General features: G+C 41.1%; 1 protein-coding gene across 2 annotated transcripts in view; it reads left to right on the plus strand.

Moving 5' to 3' along the window:
- Positions 1-4,825, plus strand: part of PRMT8 (protein arginine methyltransferase 8) — a 103,275-nt gene extending 98,450 nt beyond the window's left edge. For both annotated transcript variants that reach the window (XM_007055634.3, XM_043526800.1), the window contains 2 exons: positions 2,224-2,345; positions 3,517-4,825. In XM_007055634.3, coding sequence (XP_007055696.1) covers positions 2,224-2,345; positions 3,517-3,600 — 206 coding nt within the window. In that variant the 3' untranslated portion in view covers positions 3,601-4,825. The remainder of the gene's footprint in view (positions 1-2,223; positions 2,346-3,516) is intronic.
- Positions 4,826-15,596: the final 10,771 nt, after the last annotated feature.

Consider the following 15,596-nt stretch of genomic DNA (forward strand, 5'->3'; position numbering starts at 1 on the left):
ATAGGAATGCGCACCAAAGTGCATCGCTGAAACTCCCCTGTGGACACTACTTGTGTGAACTAAAAGGTTCCTAGTTCGCATTAACATAGTCCTCTTGAAAGAGGACTACAGTAATGCAAAATAGGAATCGTTTGGTTGGAACTGCAGTGTCCAGCAGGGGGAGTTATAGTGCAACACACCCCTGTAGTCTGAATGGTGGGGCAGTGTAGACATAGCCTCACTGGGGTCTGTAGGTACTATTGTGATTGAGAGTAAAAGACAGTCTCTGCTGCAAAATTGGACAGTGTAAATAGACAAGAGAAACAGAGTGAGAGAAAGGAAATATTAATTAAGACTCTGTTAAGTGACTTGCCCAAGAACGCAGATAGTTGTCCTAGTAAGGAATGTGTTCATGGAAATCATCAAGTAGTGTGGTACAAGGATATCAGAGTTATGAATGCAAACTTGGGAAATCAAAAAATCTAGGGTAAAATGTTCAAAAGTGCCCAAGTGACTTAGGAGCCCGAGTCCCGTTTTCAAAACTGACTTAGGAGTCTAAACGTTTTGAAATTCAGTGAGACTTAGGCTCTGAAGGTCCAGATTTGTGAAATCAATGGGAGTTAGGTGCCTAAGTACATTTGAGGGTCTGGGCTTAAGCAATTTTGAAAATTTTACCTTTACAGAGAGTAAAATGCAATAGCAGGAAATATTCAAATCCATGAGTATGGAAGAAGCCTAAGAGAAAGTCTGCTCCCAATATCAAGGAAGTTAATAAGATCTGTTGAATTTAATGGACTTTGGATCAGGGCCTAGAGGTGCAGCAGACTCCCTGAACTAGAAGAATGCAAGAAATAAAAAGGAGCCAGTGCAGGTTCACAAGGGGCTTCTCAAAAGATGTGAAAATAACATTTCAAAACCATACAGGAAATGCAAAAGGGGAAAGGAAGACAAACACATTCTGTTGAAGTTTTCAGGGGGAAGATATGGACAGTGGAATGAGTAAGGGCCAGGTCCATCAGTCCCTCAAAGCCAATGGAGTTCAAAGGGGGCAGGTTGCAAGGTCCGGCCTTTAGTGCTAGCCAAAGGAGCAAAGGGGAATAAGAAGTGTAGAAAGAAGATCCATCAATAAATTGATGGGTAGAAAAAAGATCCATCAATACATTAGAAGGATGTGTGTGTGAAATTAAGAAATCAAAATGGTTGAGATATTGAATCATCTTAAAGGACACCCTGTAACAGATAAGCTTTGGATCACATATCGGCATATAGTCATTCAGTGTAAACTGCTTTGGGAACAGGAGAGAATTCTAAATCTCTGAGAATATTCACAAAAAGAAAAGGAGTACTTGTGGCACCTTAGAGACGAACAAATAATTTGAGCATAAGCTTTCGTGAGCTACAGCTCACTTCATCGGATGCGTGCAGTTGAAAATACCATGGGGAGATTTTATATACACAGAGAACATGAAACAATGGGTGTTACCATACAGACTGTAACAAGAGTGAACAAGGTGAGCTATTACCAGTGTGGGGGGGAGGGCAAGGAGAGGGGAACCACCCTTTTGTAGTGATAATCAAGGTGGGCCATTTCCAGCAGTTGACAAAAATATGTGAGGAACGGGGTGGGGAGGGGAATAAACATGGGGAAATAGTTTTACTTTGTGTAATGACCCATCCACTCCCAGTCTTTATTCAAGCCTAAGTTAATTGTGTCCAGTTTGCAAATTAATTCCAATTCAGCAGTCTCTCATTGGAGTCTGTTTTTGAAATTTTTTTGTTGAAGAATTGCAACTTTTAGGTCTGTAATGGACTACAAGCCGTCAGGAACAGTATCCCCGATAATGTCACGGCAAACCTGCAGCACTGCAGCTGCACCGATGTGGCGCGGTAGTGAAGACAAGCCCTTAGCCTCTGTGTGCCTTAGTTATCCCACCTTGAAAATTGCATAATGATACTTATCTTTCTTGTAAGTGCTCTGAGAGCTTTAAGTAAAAGGCACTATAAGTGAGGTCTGATTCACTTCCAACTAACACCAATGTATATCCAATGTAAATTCGGAGTAAGTCCACCCAAGTTAGTGAAATTACACTACGGTAAGTGGGAGCCATACAAGTGTCATAGTATCTGAGTTGAAATCTGCCATGAGAAGGGGATTTTTTTCCAATATTTCAAAGTCTATAATGTTCTGTTCATAGAACAGACACAAATGCCGAATTCATATAAATGCCAACATCTGTTTTGTAGCCCCTGATGCTCCATATACCCACTGGAAGCAAACGGTCTTCTACTTAGAGGACTACCTAACTGTGAGAAGAGGCGAAGAAATCTATGGAACTATATCCATGAAACCAAATGCAAAAAATGTGGTAGGTCGGCTTCCTTGGTTCTGATTTGTGGCTGTAATGCTAGCTGGACCATACACAAGAGTAAACAGAGTGAGCCTGTTAAAGGGTCTGAACTCATGACCAGTCGCAGGTAGTCGGTTCATAACCTGAATTCGGATGCAGATAACTATGTTTGTACAATGCTAATGTTGCACTGCTAAAATTGCAAAAAAAAATCAGCATGGAGGAAAAAAAGGAAGGTTCCAAATGCAGTGTCAAGTCAGCTGTACAGTGTATTCTGTATGGTTTATGGCTCTCACTTTGTGACATAAGCAGGAAAGCCATGTTTCTACTGCCATTGAAATCAGTGATAAAGTTCCCATTGCTTTCAACGGTGGGTGATCAGGCATAATTATTTCAGTTATGCATGTTGGGCCATATTTTCACAAGAACTGAACATCGGGCCGCTCCCAGTTGGGCCCCTAGGTAAGGGGTTACACATTCTCATATGCACTCAGCTCGCATATAGGCGACTAACTTAAATTATCCAATTCTCAAATAATCTCAGCAGGCAGCAGGTCCCATTTTTCTCAGTGGCAGCTGCTGACTGCTGAGTGCTTTCGTAATTTCCTACCTCAGCTGGGTGCTAAACTGGGAGCGGAGCGTGGTTTGAAAATCTGGCCCCAATTGTGGATGCTGAACTCTTTTGAAAATGTGACCCTTATAGCCTAATCCAAAACAGAGGAAAGGGACTGGAAAAACTCCCATTGACTTCAGTGGGTGTTGGGCTAGTCCATGATAGGGCGGGCCAAAAATATTCCATTAAAACTATTTTTTGATGGAAAATTGGAATTTCATTTGGAAGTGGATTAAGCTAAATTGGAAAAAAAAACCCACTCCTTTTCCAGAATAAGTGTCCCCACATAGGGGTTTATAACTGTTCTAGAATAGTTATTCCAGAACAGCTATTTTGGTAAATTTCCAACAAGCCTGTAAAGAAACCTCTGAGAAGAATGTACAAAGCTTCCGCTGCTGTAGGTTACCCAATGAATGCTGTTGGGCCATTTATTCTCATACTTCATTGGTAAAAAGAACACTATGTGCATGTCTTTCTGAGTCTGCATTCTTTCTTAGGTTGAGTAAAGATAATCAAATCTGCACACAAAACTACTTATAGTCTTACTTACATGTTATGTCTAAATCTTCATTACAGCGTGACCTGGATTTTACAGTAGACTTGGATTTTAAAGGACAGCTGTGCGAAACGTCTGTATCTAATGACTACAAAATGCGCTAGCAAAAGAATCTCTTGAGAGACAGAGAGAAGAATTGCACCAAATCTTGATCCACTGCACTTCAAGCTAGAAACAATTGTTTGCAGGTCTATTACATTAGACCCTAGAAAGTGTACTCTGGTGGAAAGTTGGTAACCTGATCCTTCCTATTGGTGCCACATGGAGATGGGATCCTGCTATGAATGTACAGTATACAGAACCATAACTTTTGTCAATTATATAGGCAAAATAAGCAAACAGTCTTCAGTACTCTGGTTAATTTTAGGATGGCAGAAGATGCATAATCAAATTGTACTACTTACTGTGAATTTCTGGTTCTTCCAAGCTTTGCATGCTACAGGCAATTAGGACAATTACTTTAAAATAGAAGACCACTGAGACACATTGTCATGATAGCATTACTGAGATCATAGTCAGTATAAATATATTATAAATATAAAACTATGTTGTACATCAGAAGGATTCTATTGCTTCATAATAGGAATTTGTTTTTGTGATTAGTTTTTTCTTCCCATTAAGCAACAATAGAAAGTTAGTTGTACTAGCTCTGATATTAATCTACCTAGGCAGATGCTCCAGCTGTCATTCACTGCCCTCCACTTAGCTTCGGGGAATATTACATATTGATTGTTAGTGTGAGCTAGAAGGTAACAGAAAATCAGTTGGAAAACATACATCTCTAACTTTCAGTGTTGATTTCTGTCCCGTTCACAGATGGACATCTGTCAGTTATTTAAAAAAACAAGTTTAACTTTTCATCATTTGGGAACATTTTGTGATGAATTCTTGTAGCTGGATTTTGCATGAGACCCTCTTAAATTTGGCATACAGTATTTGAATATGATGAGTGTGAAGCCTTTCAAAATGGTAGATTAGTCATGCTTTGTTGGCCATGTCACATCTCCGTTTACCTCTCAGTAACCATCTTAATACAAAATCATTTTAGTTCTGAATAAACAGGGGGTTGGTGTTGGTGTTGGACAGGTCACTTTAAAGTGCAAATATTAGTCTCAAAAGTGCAGTGATCGCCTTTGCTGAAATGGGGTAATGTTTATTTAAAAAAATCTGTGGCTTCTGGTATTATGAAGATGTCTGTAGCTTATTTTTCCCCTTCCACTTATTATTTTACTTTAAATATATTCAGCTTATAGTTAATATTTTAACTGTTTATATTCCTTGAGATGTATGTATCCATTTTTTTTACTATATATAAATATTGGGCATTTACTCACATGTAATTTATTAAATTGTTGCATCATCATCTTCATCTGTACGTCTTCCAGCCACCAAAGGTATTAGGCACAAAAAGATGTTCTTGTGATGTACTGGATAAAATTGACTAGCTTTCTGTCTGAGATAATTTCTTTATCAGCTGCAAACGAAACAGGCTAGAAGTTGTGAAAAGCTAACAGTGCTGAAGGTGTAAACTTGTCCGTAAGCTTTTCTTAGGTTCCTGTTCTGTCAATGTAACGACTGTCTGCTTTTAACCTTTTAGACATGTTTCTATTGTTTTTCACTTCATCTGAGAGATGTACAGTACTTCCATTTTCTTATGGTCTAAAGATTATGGTCTTGGGATCATGGTACATGGTATCTGTGTAGAATGAAATTAAACTGTAATTTGGCAGTAAAACAAATTGTTCACTCTGTAGTTAATTATGATTCCTTTAAAGCCATTTTTACTGTTTTCTTTGAGCCAGATGCTGATGTTTTTACTCACCCTGAATAGTACTGTAACAGGGTGGTCTGCCCCTTTTAGGACCAAGGGGTTTGGGAAGCAGCCTGCCTGATTCTGCAGAGGAGTCCATATCATCCGACTCAGCTGGGCAGCATCAGGTGATTAGGTCTGATGAATCCTAGCTAGGAGATATAGATGTAGGTCTTAGCTCCATGAGGGAGCTTGGGACCAGGAGAGAGCTGGGAGAACATCTCCTGTAACTGTAGCAGGACTGTGAGGGCCTGAGAGGCCCTGTGAACACCTGTAGCCTGGGTGGAGGCCTTGACTACTAAACTGCCAGAGATTAGGGGGTTGGCAACAGGACTGTCACTTTTTCACTCCATATTTCCTTTTTTTGTGTTGGAGAATAAACAGAGCCCTGAGACCAGGGCTATGAACTGATATAGGTATGGCCAATTATTTTCCCCAGGTTGGTTATTGAGTCCACCAGCATACAGAACCTTACTCCTCAAAGAGTCCTGTCTAAGTGGGTCTATTCTTGGAGTCAAGTACTTCTGAAGGTGAGGAAAGAGAAAAGGATTTCCCTACACCCCCCCTGAATTTCCTCTCCCCAGCCCCCCCGCAGTTTTGTGAACTAGTTACATGCAGTGTTGCCAATTTAGTGATTGTGTGGAAATTTGAATTGAAATTGAAACATTTATCATACACTTTTTATATGCTTTTAAAGTGTGTATTAAATATGTATATCTGAAAAAGTATAATAGATTTGAAAGGTATGAACATAGACTAGCTTCCTTATACTGCTGTTGTTTTTATGACCATGTCAGTGCATTCATTTTGGTGATGTTGGCCAACCTAATAATTTCAAATTATGATTTGTAAGCAAAGTCTAAATGAGCTCTCCCTGACAGCTAGTGATGAGCTTGGGCCTGGGGGAAAAGGCTTCAGGACCAGATTGTATTTACATTCACACCTAATCTACCTAGGTATCCAGCAAACAGAGTGATAGATTTTGGCTGGGGTTGGGTTACAAATCACTTGAATGTGGGGGGTAAAGAAATGTTATTATTCTTATTGTAGGAGTAAAGGGCAGTAGAACTGTACTCAGCCTGTGCTGATTGATGGCATCAAGAGAGAGGATGGGGACGGGTGTTTTGCTTGATGGTCTGCCTGAGTCACAAGTACTAATAGACCTGCCCCTCTTCACTGTTTAAAGACAGAGCTGATTAGGCTCCATAGATAATTTTTTGTTGCATTAAGTGATCACTGCAGCTGAAATCACTGATAATCAGGTCTACGTGCTTAGACCTGCTGTGGGACAGTGTTTCTGTGGAAGAGACGGCCCAGTCTGCACTAGCAGCGAGGTTCCCCCACTGAGAGCTCAGCTGAAATCACTGAGAGCTGGGTGAAACCTCAAGAGGCCAACTCGCAGAGGTCACAGTGGCAGGTGATAGCAGAAGGTGACGGCGCAGGGCCGTTGGCAACAGAGCGATGGAGTGAACGGTGGCCCAACGAACAACAGTGGCCAGAGTGAACAGTGAGCAGCTGGAGGAATGAGCAAGGTGCCTTCTTGCCCCTCACCTGGGAGGTGAACTCATGTGAAAGCACCTCTGAACTCTGAGTCTCCACTGACCAAGGACAACACCGGTGAGTGTTAAAGAGGCTATTAAGAATGCTGGAGACACAACACAGTTCATGTGAACAAACATGGCTGTGGCATCATACTTTCAATTTAGGCGAGAGATACCACACACTACAAACTGGAGGCCAACGTTAAGTGCATTTTCACTTGTTCATCCTGAAGTTGAATACTTGTTCCGAACAAGACCAGCAAATGCTCACTGTTTTTCTGCAAGAAACTCAACTGACTGGCTAGACGCATGTGCTGCAACCATGAAAGACTCAACAGTTGAAAAAGTGAAGAACCCTCTCACCACATTAAAAGAATTTGCATACATGGCTGATGAATGCACCAATGCAAATGGTCATCAAGTATTAAGTCATTGTGTACATTATCTTGATGTCAGCGGTAGGCCAGTAGATGCATTTCTAGATGTTCAAGTTATAGAAGACAGATTGGCTGCATCTGTGACAACCCACATCTTAGAAGAGTTAAATGTTTGTCAATTGGACCCCAAACAGATGTCTGCTTGTACATTTGATGGATCTGCAAACTTCTCTGGAAGACATGGTGAAGCACAAGCTTTGGTCAGAGAAAAGTGTAACCCTAGTCTCTCCTATACACACTGCAGAGGCCATGTACGCCAACTGGCACTAGTATGAGCTGCAGACTCTTCAAAAGACATTTTAAAAAGCTAGAAATTTAATGTCTTCATTATATTCTTTTTTCAGCAAGAGTCCAAAAAGACTGAATATCTTGGAAAACATAGAAGATACACTGGGATTGAAGTTCAAATTAGTTCAACCTGGGAAAACCCTCTGGCTTTCTCATGAGCGATCCTTGGCTGTTGTCTTAAAATTACTCCAGCCATTATTACTGGCTTTGGAAAGCATCTACCAAGATGGGATGGATCTAAGTAGTGAGGCTGGTGGATTATTTTTGCTACTACATTCAGAGAAGACTATTGCCATTCTCTCTCTTGTAAGTCTACTGTTGAAACCAATTGGGTCATTAAACAATGCCATCTAGGCATCTGCTACAACAGTAGTAGATCTTTGTCCAGCAAAGCTTGTCCAGAAGCTACATTTGGATCAATCAGAGAGCTATCCATTGAAAAAGTACTGGAAGAAGCAAAGACTTCAGTCCAGAAGTTGACTAATGAAGGCATTTATATTGAATCCTTAAGTGAAGGGGACAAGAAGTGTTTGTTAAGACAACTGAAAAAGTACACAGACTTGATTCTTAAAAATCTATAACAGAGACTTCTAGATTCTACTCAACCTCTACGTAGCTTTTACAGATCCCTGTCTTATAAAATACTGACAGTTGAGTGGAGTGAGGCACTACCAGCAATGGGGCTGCCATGTTCTCAGGACAGAATAGAGAATTTGAACACAGAGTGGAATATCATATGACTAATGAATGAAGATTTGACTTCAACTTCTTTTTTATCCTCACTAATGGCTCGACCAGATCTTTATGCTGTTTCCTGGGCTGAAAGAAGTAGGAATTCATCTCTTGCTACTCCCAGTCACAACAGCTACAGCTAAGCATTCTTTTTCATCATTGAATAGAATTTTGTGTTTTGAAAGAAGTCGCCTTCTACCTGATCATGTGAATGAACTAATGAGCATATCAGTGGAAGGAATGGAAGTACTGGACACATGAGAAGCCACCAAAGATGAATGCATTGCATTCAAGAAGTTCATTAACAGAGTTATGCAAAATTATAACAAGAAACCAAGAAGGATGTAGATGTAGTGCTTCATAGAAAGCTTGAGTAGCCAACTTTAATTTGTGTGATAATTTTAAAATTAATAAAATGGTCATGAAACATTTTTCAGTTTTTACTGTGGTGCCATACAGCCCACCTTCATCCTCACGGTCTCACCCCTCATCGGCCCTGACACCCCCGGCCCCCTGTAAATTTGAACACCCCCCACCCCTAATTTCAATTCCTGGGGAAAACACTGGAAAGAGATCAGAATCTGTCCCTGTTTCCCCAATGCATATTGGGATGCACTTACTATTTCACGAGTAACCACTGTACTGACTACAATTGACCAGGAAAATATTTGCTCAGATTGTTTACTTTGTGCATTTGACCAGCACTTTGGCCCAGATCCTCAAAGGAGTTTAGAGGCCTAACTCCCTTTGATTTCAATGAGAGTTAAGCACCTAAATACTTTTGAGGATTTTGGCTTTTGTGTATAGTCATTTGCGCCTGCTGTTTGTGGTGGGTCTTTCAGACAGCAACAGGAGAAAGCAAAACCTTTTTTTAAAATAGGAAAACCACAAAAATTGACAGGAGAATTCACAAGCAGACATTGCACCTGAAACTATTTTATTATTCATTTTTTTTTAAAAATTGACTAGGATTCAAGTTGTTGGTGTTGCTAATAACATTTTAATCCACTGATAAAAAAAATTTCTGCATTCATTGAATATGTGACATTGTCATTTGGCAGAACATATTGGAACAGAAATAGCTGGGAAGACTTAATCATAGCCATGCCATTAACCAGTGCTCGAAATGGAATTTAAAAAGTGATGTATGCTCCCCTTTCAGCCCACCTTCTTCAGCTAGCAGCAGTGAAATGTGTGTTGCTATTCAAATGCTGCTATGACATGAAGGCTTGCTACTGCTCCCACTTAAGTCAAAGGGAAAACTCCCATTCACTCCAACATCTCAGGATTAGGCCTTTAATGATTTTCTTATCCAGTAATGGCAAATGTCCAGGGTGATGATCAGGATCCCACTAAATTGATCTGGGATACTGGTGTGCTCTTTTCCCCAAAAAGGCATTTTAAGAGTACCATGCATTTATGGCCCTATTCTTCAGAATGCCGAGAACCTCCCATGAAGTGCTGAGCATTCTCAACTCACAAAGAATACAAAGAAAGTTGAGGGCAACTAGTACTTTTCAAGTAGTGCTCATCACCTTGCAAGACAGGGTCTTGCATATGGCATCTTCCTTAAAAGGTCTTATTGTGCTCTACAAACAGCAATTAATTGGCCTGTCCTATGAGGTCAGTATTATTGTTATTCCAATTTATATTCAAAATTTCTAATATAAACAGAAAAATATGACTAACAGAAGTTGAAAGGACGACTGCCAGAAGAGGAAGCAGATATGGAAGAATGTGACCACAAGGACAAAGCAGAGGAAGAGACCAGCAAGTAGTGGTAAAATTGAAGTGAGTTATAGATTTATTCTACTGGGGAATGAGAAGGAGAAACAGGCAGAGGATGGGGTGGCAAGGAAGAAAAGAAGAGAAGCCAGTCCCTGCAGGAGAGAGGAAGAAATGATGGAGATAACCAGGGACCAGAGCCTAAGGAAAATGAGGATGGGACTGCAAAAAAGAACATAAAACAGATTTATATCAACATCAGGAAGAGACAGGTCTAGGTGATTGGGGGCTCCAGTCTCAGAAGAATCAACAGGCCTGTCACCAGACCAGATCCAGAAAACAGCAGAGTCTGCTATCTTGTAGGAGCAAGGACACAAGATGTGGATGTGAGACTGAAGAGGATCCTGATGGGAATGGGCAAAAATCCCCCGATTCTGCTGTATGTTGGGATGAATGACAGTCCTGCTGGATTCCCATTGGAATGGATCAAGGATGACTACACTCAGCTAGGTGAGATGCTTAAAGAAGTGGAAGCTCACATGATTTTCAACAGAATACTCCCAGTTCCTAGAGAAGCTGGGCAAAGGCATAACAAGATAATGAAAATTAATAGTTGGTTCAAGGATTGGTGCTATGAGGAAGGATTTGGGATGAATGACCAGTGGGAGACATTTAAGGAAAGAACACTCTTCTTGACTGACCTACTCTACTTGATTATCTGGGGTATTAACCTTCTGGGATAAAGGTTGGCACAACTGATAAGAAGGTCTTTAAACTAGCAGATGAGCGGAGAAGGTTGGGAGAGACATGTGAAATCTCCACACCTGGCTTCAATACACAGGTTCAGGAAATTCAGCTAAAGGAAGATATAGTAAGGGATAATGGAATACCCCAAGCTAGAAAACTGGTTGAGGTCTGAAGGAAACAACTGAAATGCTTGTACATGAATGCAAGGAATCTGGGTAATAAAATGGAAGAATTGGAACTACTGGTGTAAAACCAGATATTATAAGGATTATAGAAACGTGGTGGAATAGCACTCATGACTGGAATACAGGTATAGAGGGGCATGTGCTCTTTAAGCGAAATAGAAATAAAAGTAAAGGTGATGGTGTAGTGTTGTACATCAATGAAGCAATAAACTGTAAAGAAATAAGAAGTGATAGTATGCACAAAATAGAATCTGTTTGGGTCAAAATCACTTTGGGGAAGGATTGTAAAAGAGGTTCTGTTGGGATTGTATTAAGAGCCTGCTATAGAACTCCAGGTTGGACCTGGATGTGCTAGAGATCTCCTTAATATTAAAAGAGAGATAAATACTTTTGGGAATTGGGTCATAATGGGAGACTAACTTCCTGGACATAAATTGGAGAATAAAAGCTTCCGATAATGATAGGGCCCACTTATTCCTGGATGTGATAGATGACAGTTTTCTTTGTCAAATCATTGAACCAACAAGAGGTGATGCAGTTTTAGTCTTGGGTTTAGTTAGTGGTGAGGACATCATAGAAGAGCTGGTCAGAGGAAATAACCTTGGATCGAGTGATCATGAGTTGATTCAGTTTAAATGAAATGGAAGGATAATCAAAACCAGGTGATTAACTGTGTTTATTTCAAAATGGCAGACTTTGGGAAATTAAGGGAATTTGTTAAAGTTGTCAGCAGTACTGACAAGCTCAAGACAATGTGGAGGAGGCTTGGAGTTTCTTCAAATCAGCTATGCAAAATCTGTCTGACATTTGCATCCCAAGAAAGAGAAAAAAACTTGTAGGAAAAGGCTCCAGACCCAGCTGGATGAATGATCACGTCAAAAAGGTAATTAAGAGTAAGCAGAGAGCCTATAGGAAACGGAAAAAGGGGTTGGTCAGCAAAGAAAGCTTCATCATGGCGGTTAGAAAATGTAGGGAATTAAACTAAATATTTAGAGGGTTTTTTAGTTATATAAATAAAAAGAGCATAAAGAAGAATGAGGTTGGACCACTATTCAGGGTGGATGGGAAGCATTGTAAGATGGATAAGGAACTGGCTAAAGGGGAGAAGGCAATGGGTTGTGCTGAAAGGTGGATTATCGGACTAAAGAGAGGTTACTAGCAGAGTTCCTAAAGGATCGGTCTTGGGATCAGTCTTATTCAATGTTTTGATTAATTACCTAGCCACAAAAAGTAGGAGTGTGCTAATGAAATTTGCTGATAGAAAGATGGGAGACATCATCAGTACAGAGGAGGATTCGGAACATTAAACAGGAACGTGTGGATGCCCTTGATGACTAAAGTAACAGAAATGGGATGAAATTCAATAGTGCAAAGTGTAAGGTCATGCACTTAGGCCTAATAATGAGAATTTCTGCTACAAGCTGGGGGCTTATCAGCTGGAAGTGACAGAGGAGGAGAGAGACCTGGGTGAGTGGATCCATCACAGCATGACTATGAACCACCAGTGTGATGTGGCTGTGAAAAAGGCAAATGCAATCCTAGGATTTTTTTTAAGCAAGGCATTTCCAGTAGAGCTAGAGAAGTATTAATGCCATTGTACAAGGCCCTGTAAAATCTCACCTGGAGTATTGTGTACAGTTCTAGTCACCCATGTTCAAGAAAGATGAATTAAAACTAGAACAGGTGCAGAGAAGAGCTGTGACGATGATTAGAGGAATGGAGGGGCTATCTTATGAGAGCAGACTGGAAGAGCTTGTCTTAGTATCCCCCAAAAAATGATAGAGCGGGAATATGATTGCTCTCTATAAATACATTGGGGTAAATACCAGGGAGGGTGAAGAACTATTTAAACTAAAGGACAATCTTGGCACAAGAACAAATGGATATAAACTGGCCATGAACAAATTCAGGCTAGAAATTAGAAGAAGGTTTCTTCCCATCACTGGGATGAAGTTCTGGAACAACCTTCCAATAGGAGTTGTTGTGGCTGTGACGGGTTGGATCACAGAAACCTCCTTAGGAAATGCCACCTGGTGTGCCGAGACTACTTCTGAGCCCGTTTTTCCTGGCAGCTTGGGACTTCAGAACCCTGCCTGGTTGTGCCAAACATGCTAGCCTGCCACAAACACAGACCCAGGTCTGAACAACGTCCCGATATAGCTGCTGGCTTAACTGAAAACAGCTTAAGAAGTGTTCCTGTCTCCAACACTCAGATGCCCAGCTCCCAATGGGGTCCAAATCCCAAATAAATCCATTTTACCCTGTATAAAGCTTATACATAAAGCTCATAAATTGTTCGCCCTCTATAACACTGAGAGAGATATGCATAGCTGTTTGACCCCCCCCCCCCAAGGTATTAATACATACTCTGGGTTAATTAATAAATAAAAAGTGATTTTATTAAATACAAAAAGCAGGATTTAAGTGGTTCCAAGTAATAACAGACAGAATAAAGTGAATTACCAAGCAAAATAAAACAAAACACGCAAGTCTAAATGTAATACAGTAAGAAAATGATTTCAGATGAAATCTCATCCTCAGAGATGTTCTAATAAGCTTCTTTTACAGACTAGGCTCCTTCTAGTCTGGGTCCAGCAATCACTCGCACCCCTGTGGTAACTGTCCTTTGTTCCAGTTTCTTTCAGGTATCCTTTGGTGGAGAGGCTATCTCTTGAGCCAGCTGAAGACAAAATGGAGGGGTCTCCCAGGGGCTTAAATAGACTTTCTCTTGTGGGTGGAGACCGTCTCCTCTCTCCTATCCAGAATCCAGCTCCAAGATGGAGTTTTGGAGTCACATGGGCAAGTCACATGTCCATGCATGACTCAGTTCCTTTCCTGCCAGGCCACATTCCCAGGAAAGCTCAGATGTGGACTGGCATCTCCAAGTTCATTGTTAGCTTAAGTGTTTCTTGTTTGGGCACTTACTGAGAATAGTCTTTTCTCAGGAAGCTGACCAACTGCTTCACTAACGCTACTTAATATTAAACAAGTACATAGCCAGTATTCATAACTTCGAATACAAAAATGATACATGCAGACAAATATGATCTACTGGATATATTCATCCTAATCTTTGCAGAGATGTTACATGGCATATCTAGCTTAAAACATATTCCAGTTATGTCATATTTACTTTCATAAGCATATTTCCATAAAGCATTATGGGGGTGCAACATCACAGTGGCAAACAACTTAAGAGACAGCTGGACTAATTTATGAGTGCAATTGTATGATGGGATTGCTTGTGATGGTGTGGGGCAGGACTAAGCAGCCCTGGGGCTCAATTCTGGTTTATATCATACTTTCCTAAAGCTCAGCCTTCAAGGTTTCAGACGGCCACTGGCCGGTGTCAGAAAGGGATTTTTCTACCCAGTGCATTCTGGGAGGTTTTTTTCTTATTTCCTTCCTCTGAAGCATCAAGGATGGCCATGGCTGGTGATGGGACTCTGGTCAGGTTGAGTCAGGGGCTCTGAAGTGGCACCAAGCATTCTCTCTCTCAGGGGCTAGGCTGGCTGGTTCTTGCTCACGTGCTCAGGGTCTCATTAATCCCCCTACATGGGGTTGTGAAAGTATTTTCCCCCAGGTCAGATTGGCAGTGACCCTAGGGTTTTTTCGACTTCCTCTGCAGCTTGTGGGTGCAGGTTACTTGCCAGGATTATCTGGGTATATCTCACTTAATCATTTCCCTGCCATTGCAGGGGCCTCAGGAGTCCCTCCGACTCTCTTCCTGGGGCACATAATAATCTAGTCTCCTGTGGGTTTCATTTACTTGAGCCTCATTTTGGTTGTTGGGTTTAGTGTGTGGGTCCTGGGTGGTGGCGTTGGCCTGTGATATTGAAGAGGTCAAACTAGATGATCTGGAGGCCCCTTCTGGCAGCTCAACTCATTCTGAAATCGAGGCCAGGACTAATGCCTCCATGATCATTACAATTAGATATAATGATCATTAATAACATATTAATTACAACACAATTTCTTCAAATGTAGCCTACACGAAAGAGTGAGATTCTTTGTCGTGCCCCAAAGAGGCACAGCACAAAGCTTGCAGCCAGGGTGGGAGGAAGGTGTCATAGTGGCTTCAAACCATCATTGCACCATCCCAATCCTGGGCAGCTTGGGGGTTGGAGAAGCCCCTGTTGTAATTTAGACAGCACTGGAGATCTGTCTACATTATGGCAGCCGCTGCGGGTTTCCTTTCTAGAGCCTTTTTATACCACTCTGGCCTTTTAAGATGGTGCAAAGGGGCTCCAGTGAGGATTGGGATCATACCCAAGATTTCAATGAGCTCTCACTAGAGGAGAAGTTTCAACAGCCTGCATTATGTAATTATTGTTTTGTTATATTGTAATTATGGTTGTGACTGAGTCCCTGTGATAGACCACACCGATAATGCCAATCTCAGGGCAGACTGCAAGAAATAGGACAGGCAATCCCCAGAGCCGGTGGTTTACTCTATAATTAGATTAACCAAACCAGCAACAAAATAGCTTCTGCAGCAGCACACTGGTTAACCAGAAGCCAAACACAGTCCCCATTAGACATTCCAGCCCTTGGCTCCCATCCAGGTTATTGAAAACCCATTTCACCATATGTGGAGCTTCTTTCTAATCCCAAATGATCAGACATATATCCCCA

Source organism: Chelonia mydas, chromosome 1, assembly GCF_015237465.2.
Source record: "Chelonia mydas isolate rCheMyd1 chromosome 1, rCheMyd1.pri.v2, whole genome shotgun sequence".
NCBI lineage: Eukaryota > Metazoa > Chordata > Testudines > Cheloniidae > Chelonia > Chelonia mydas.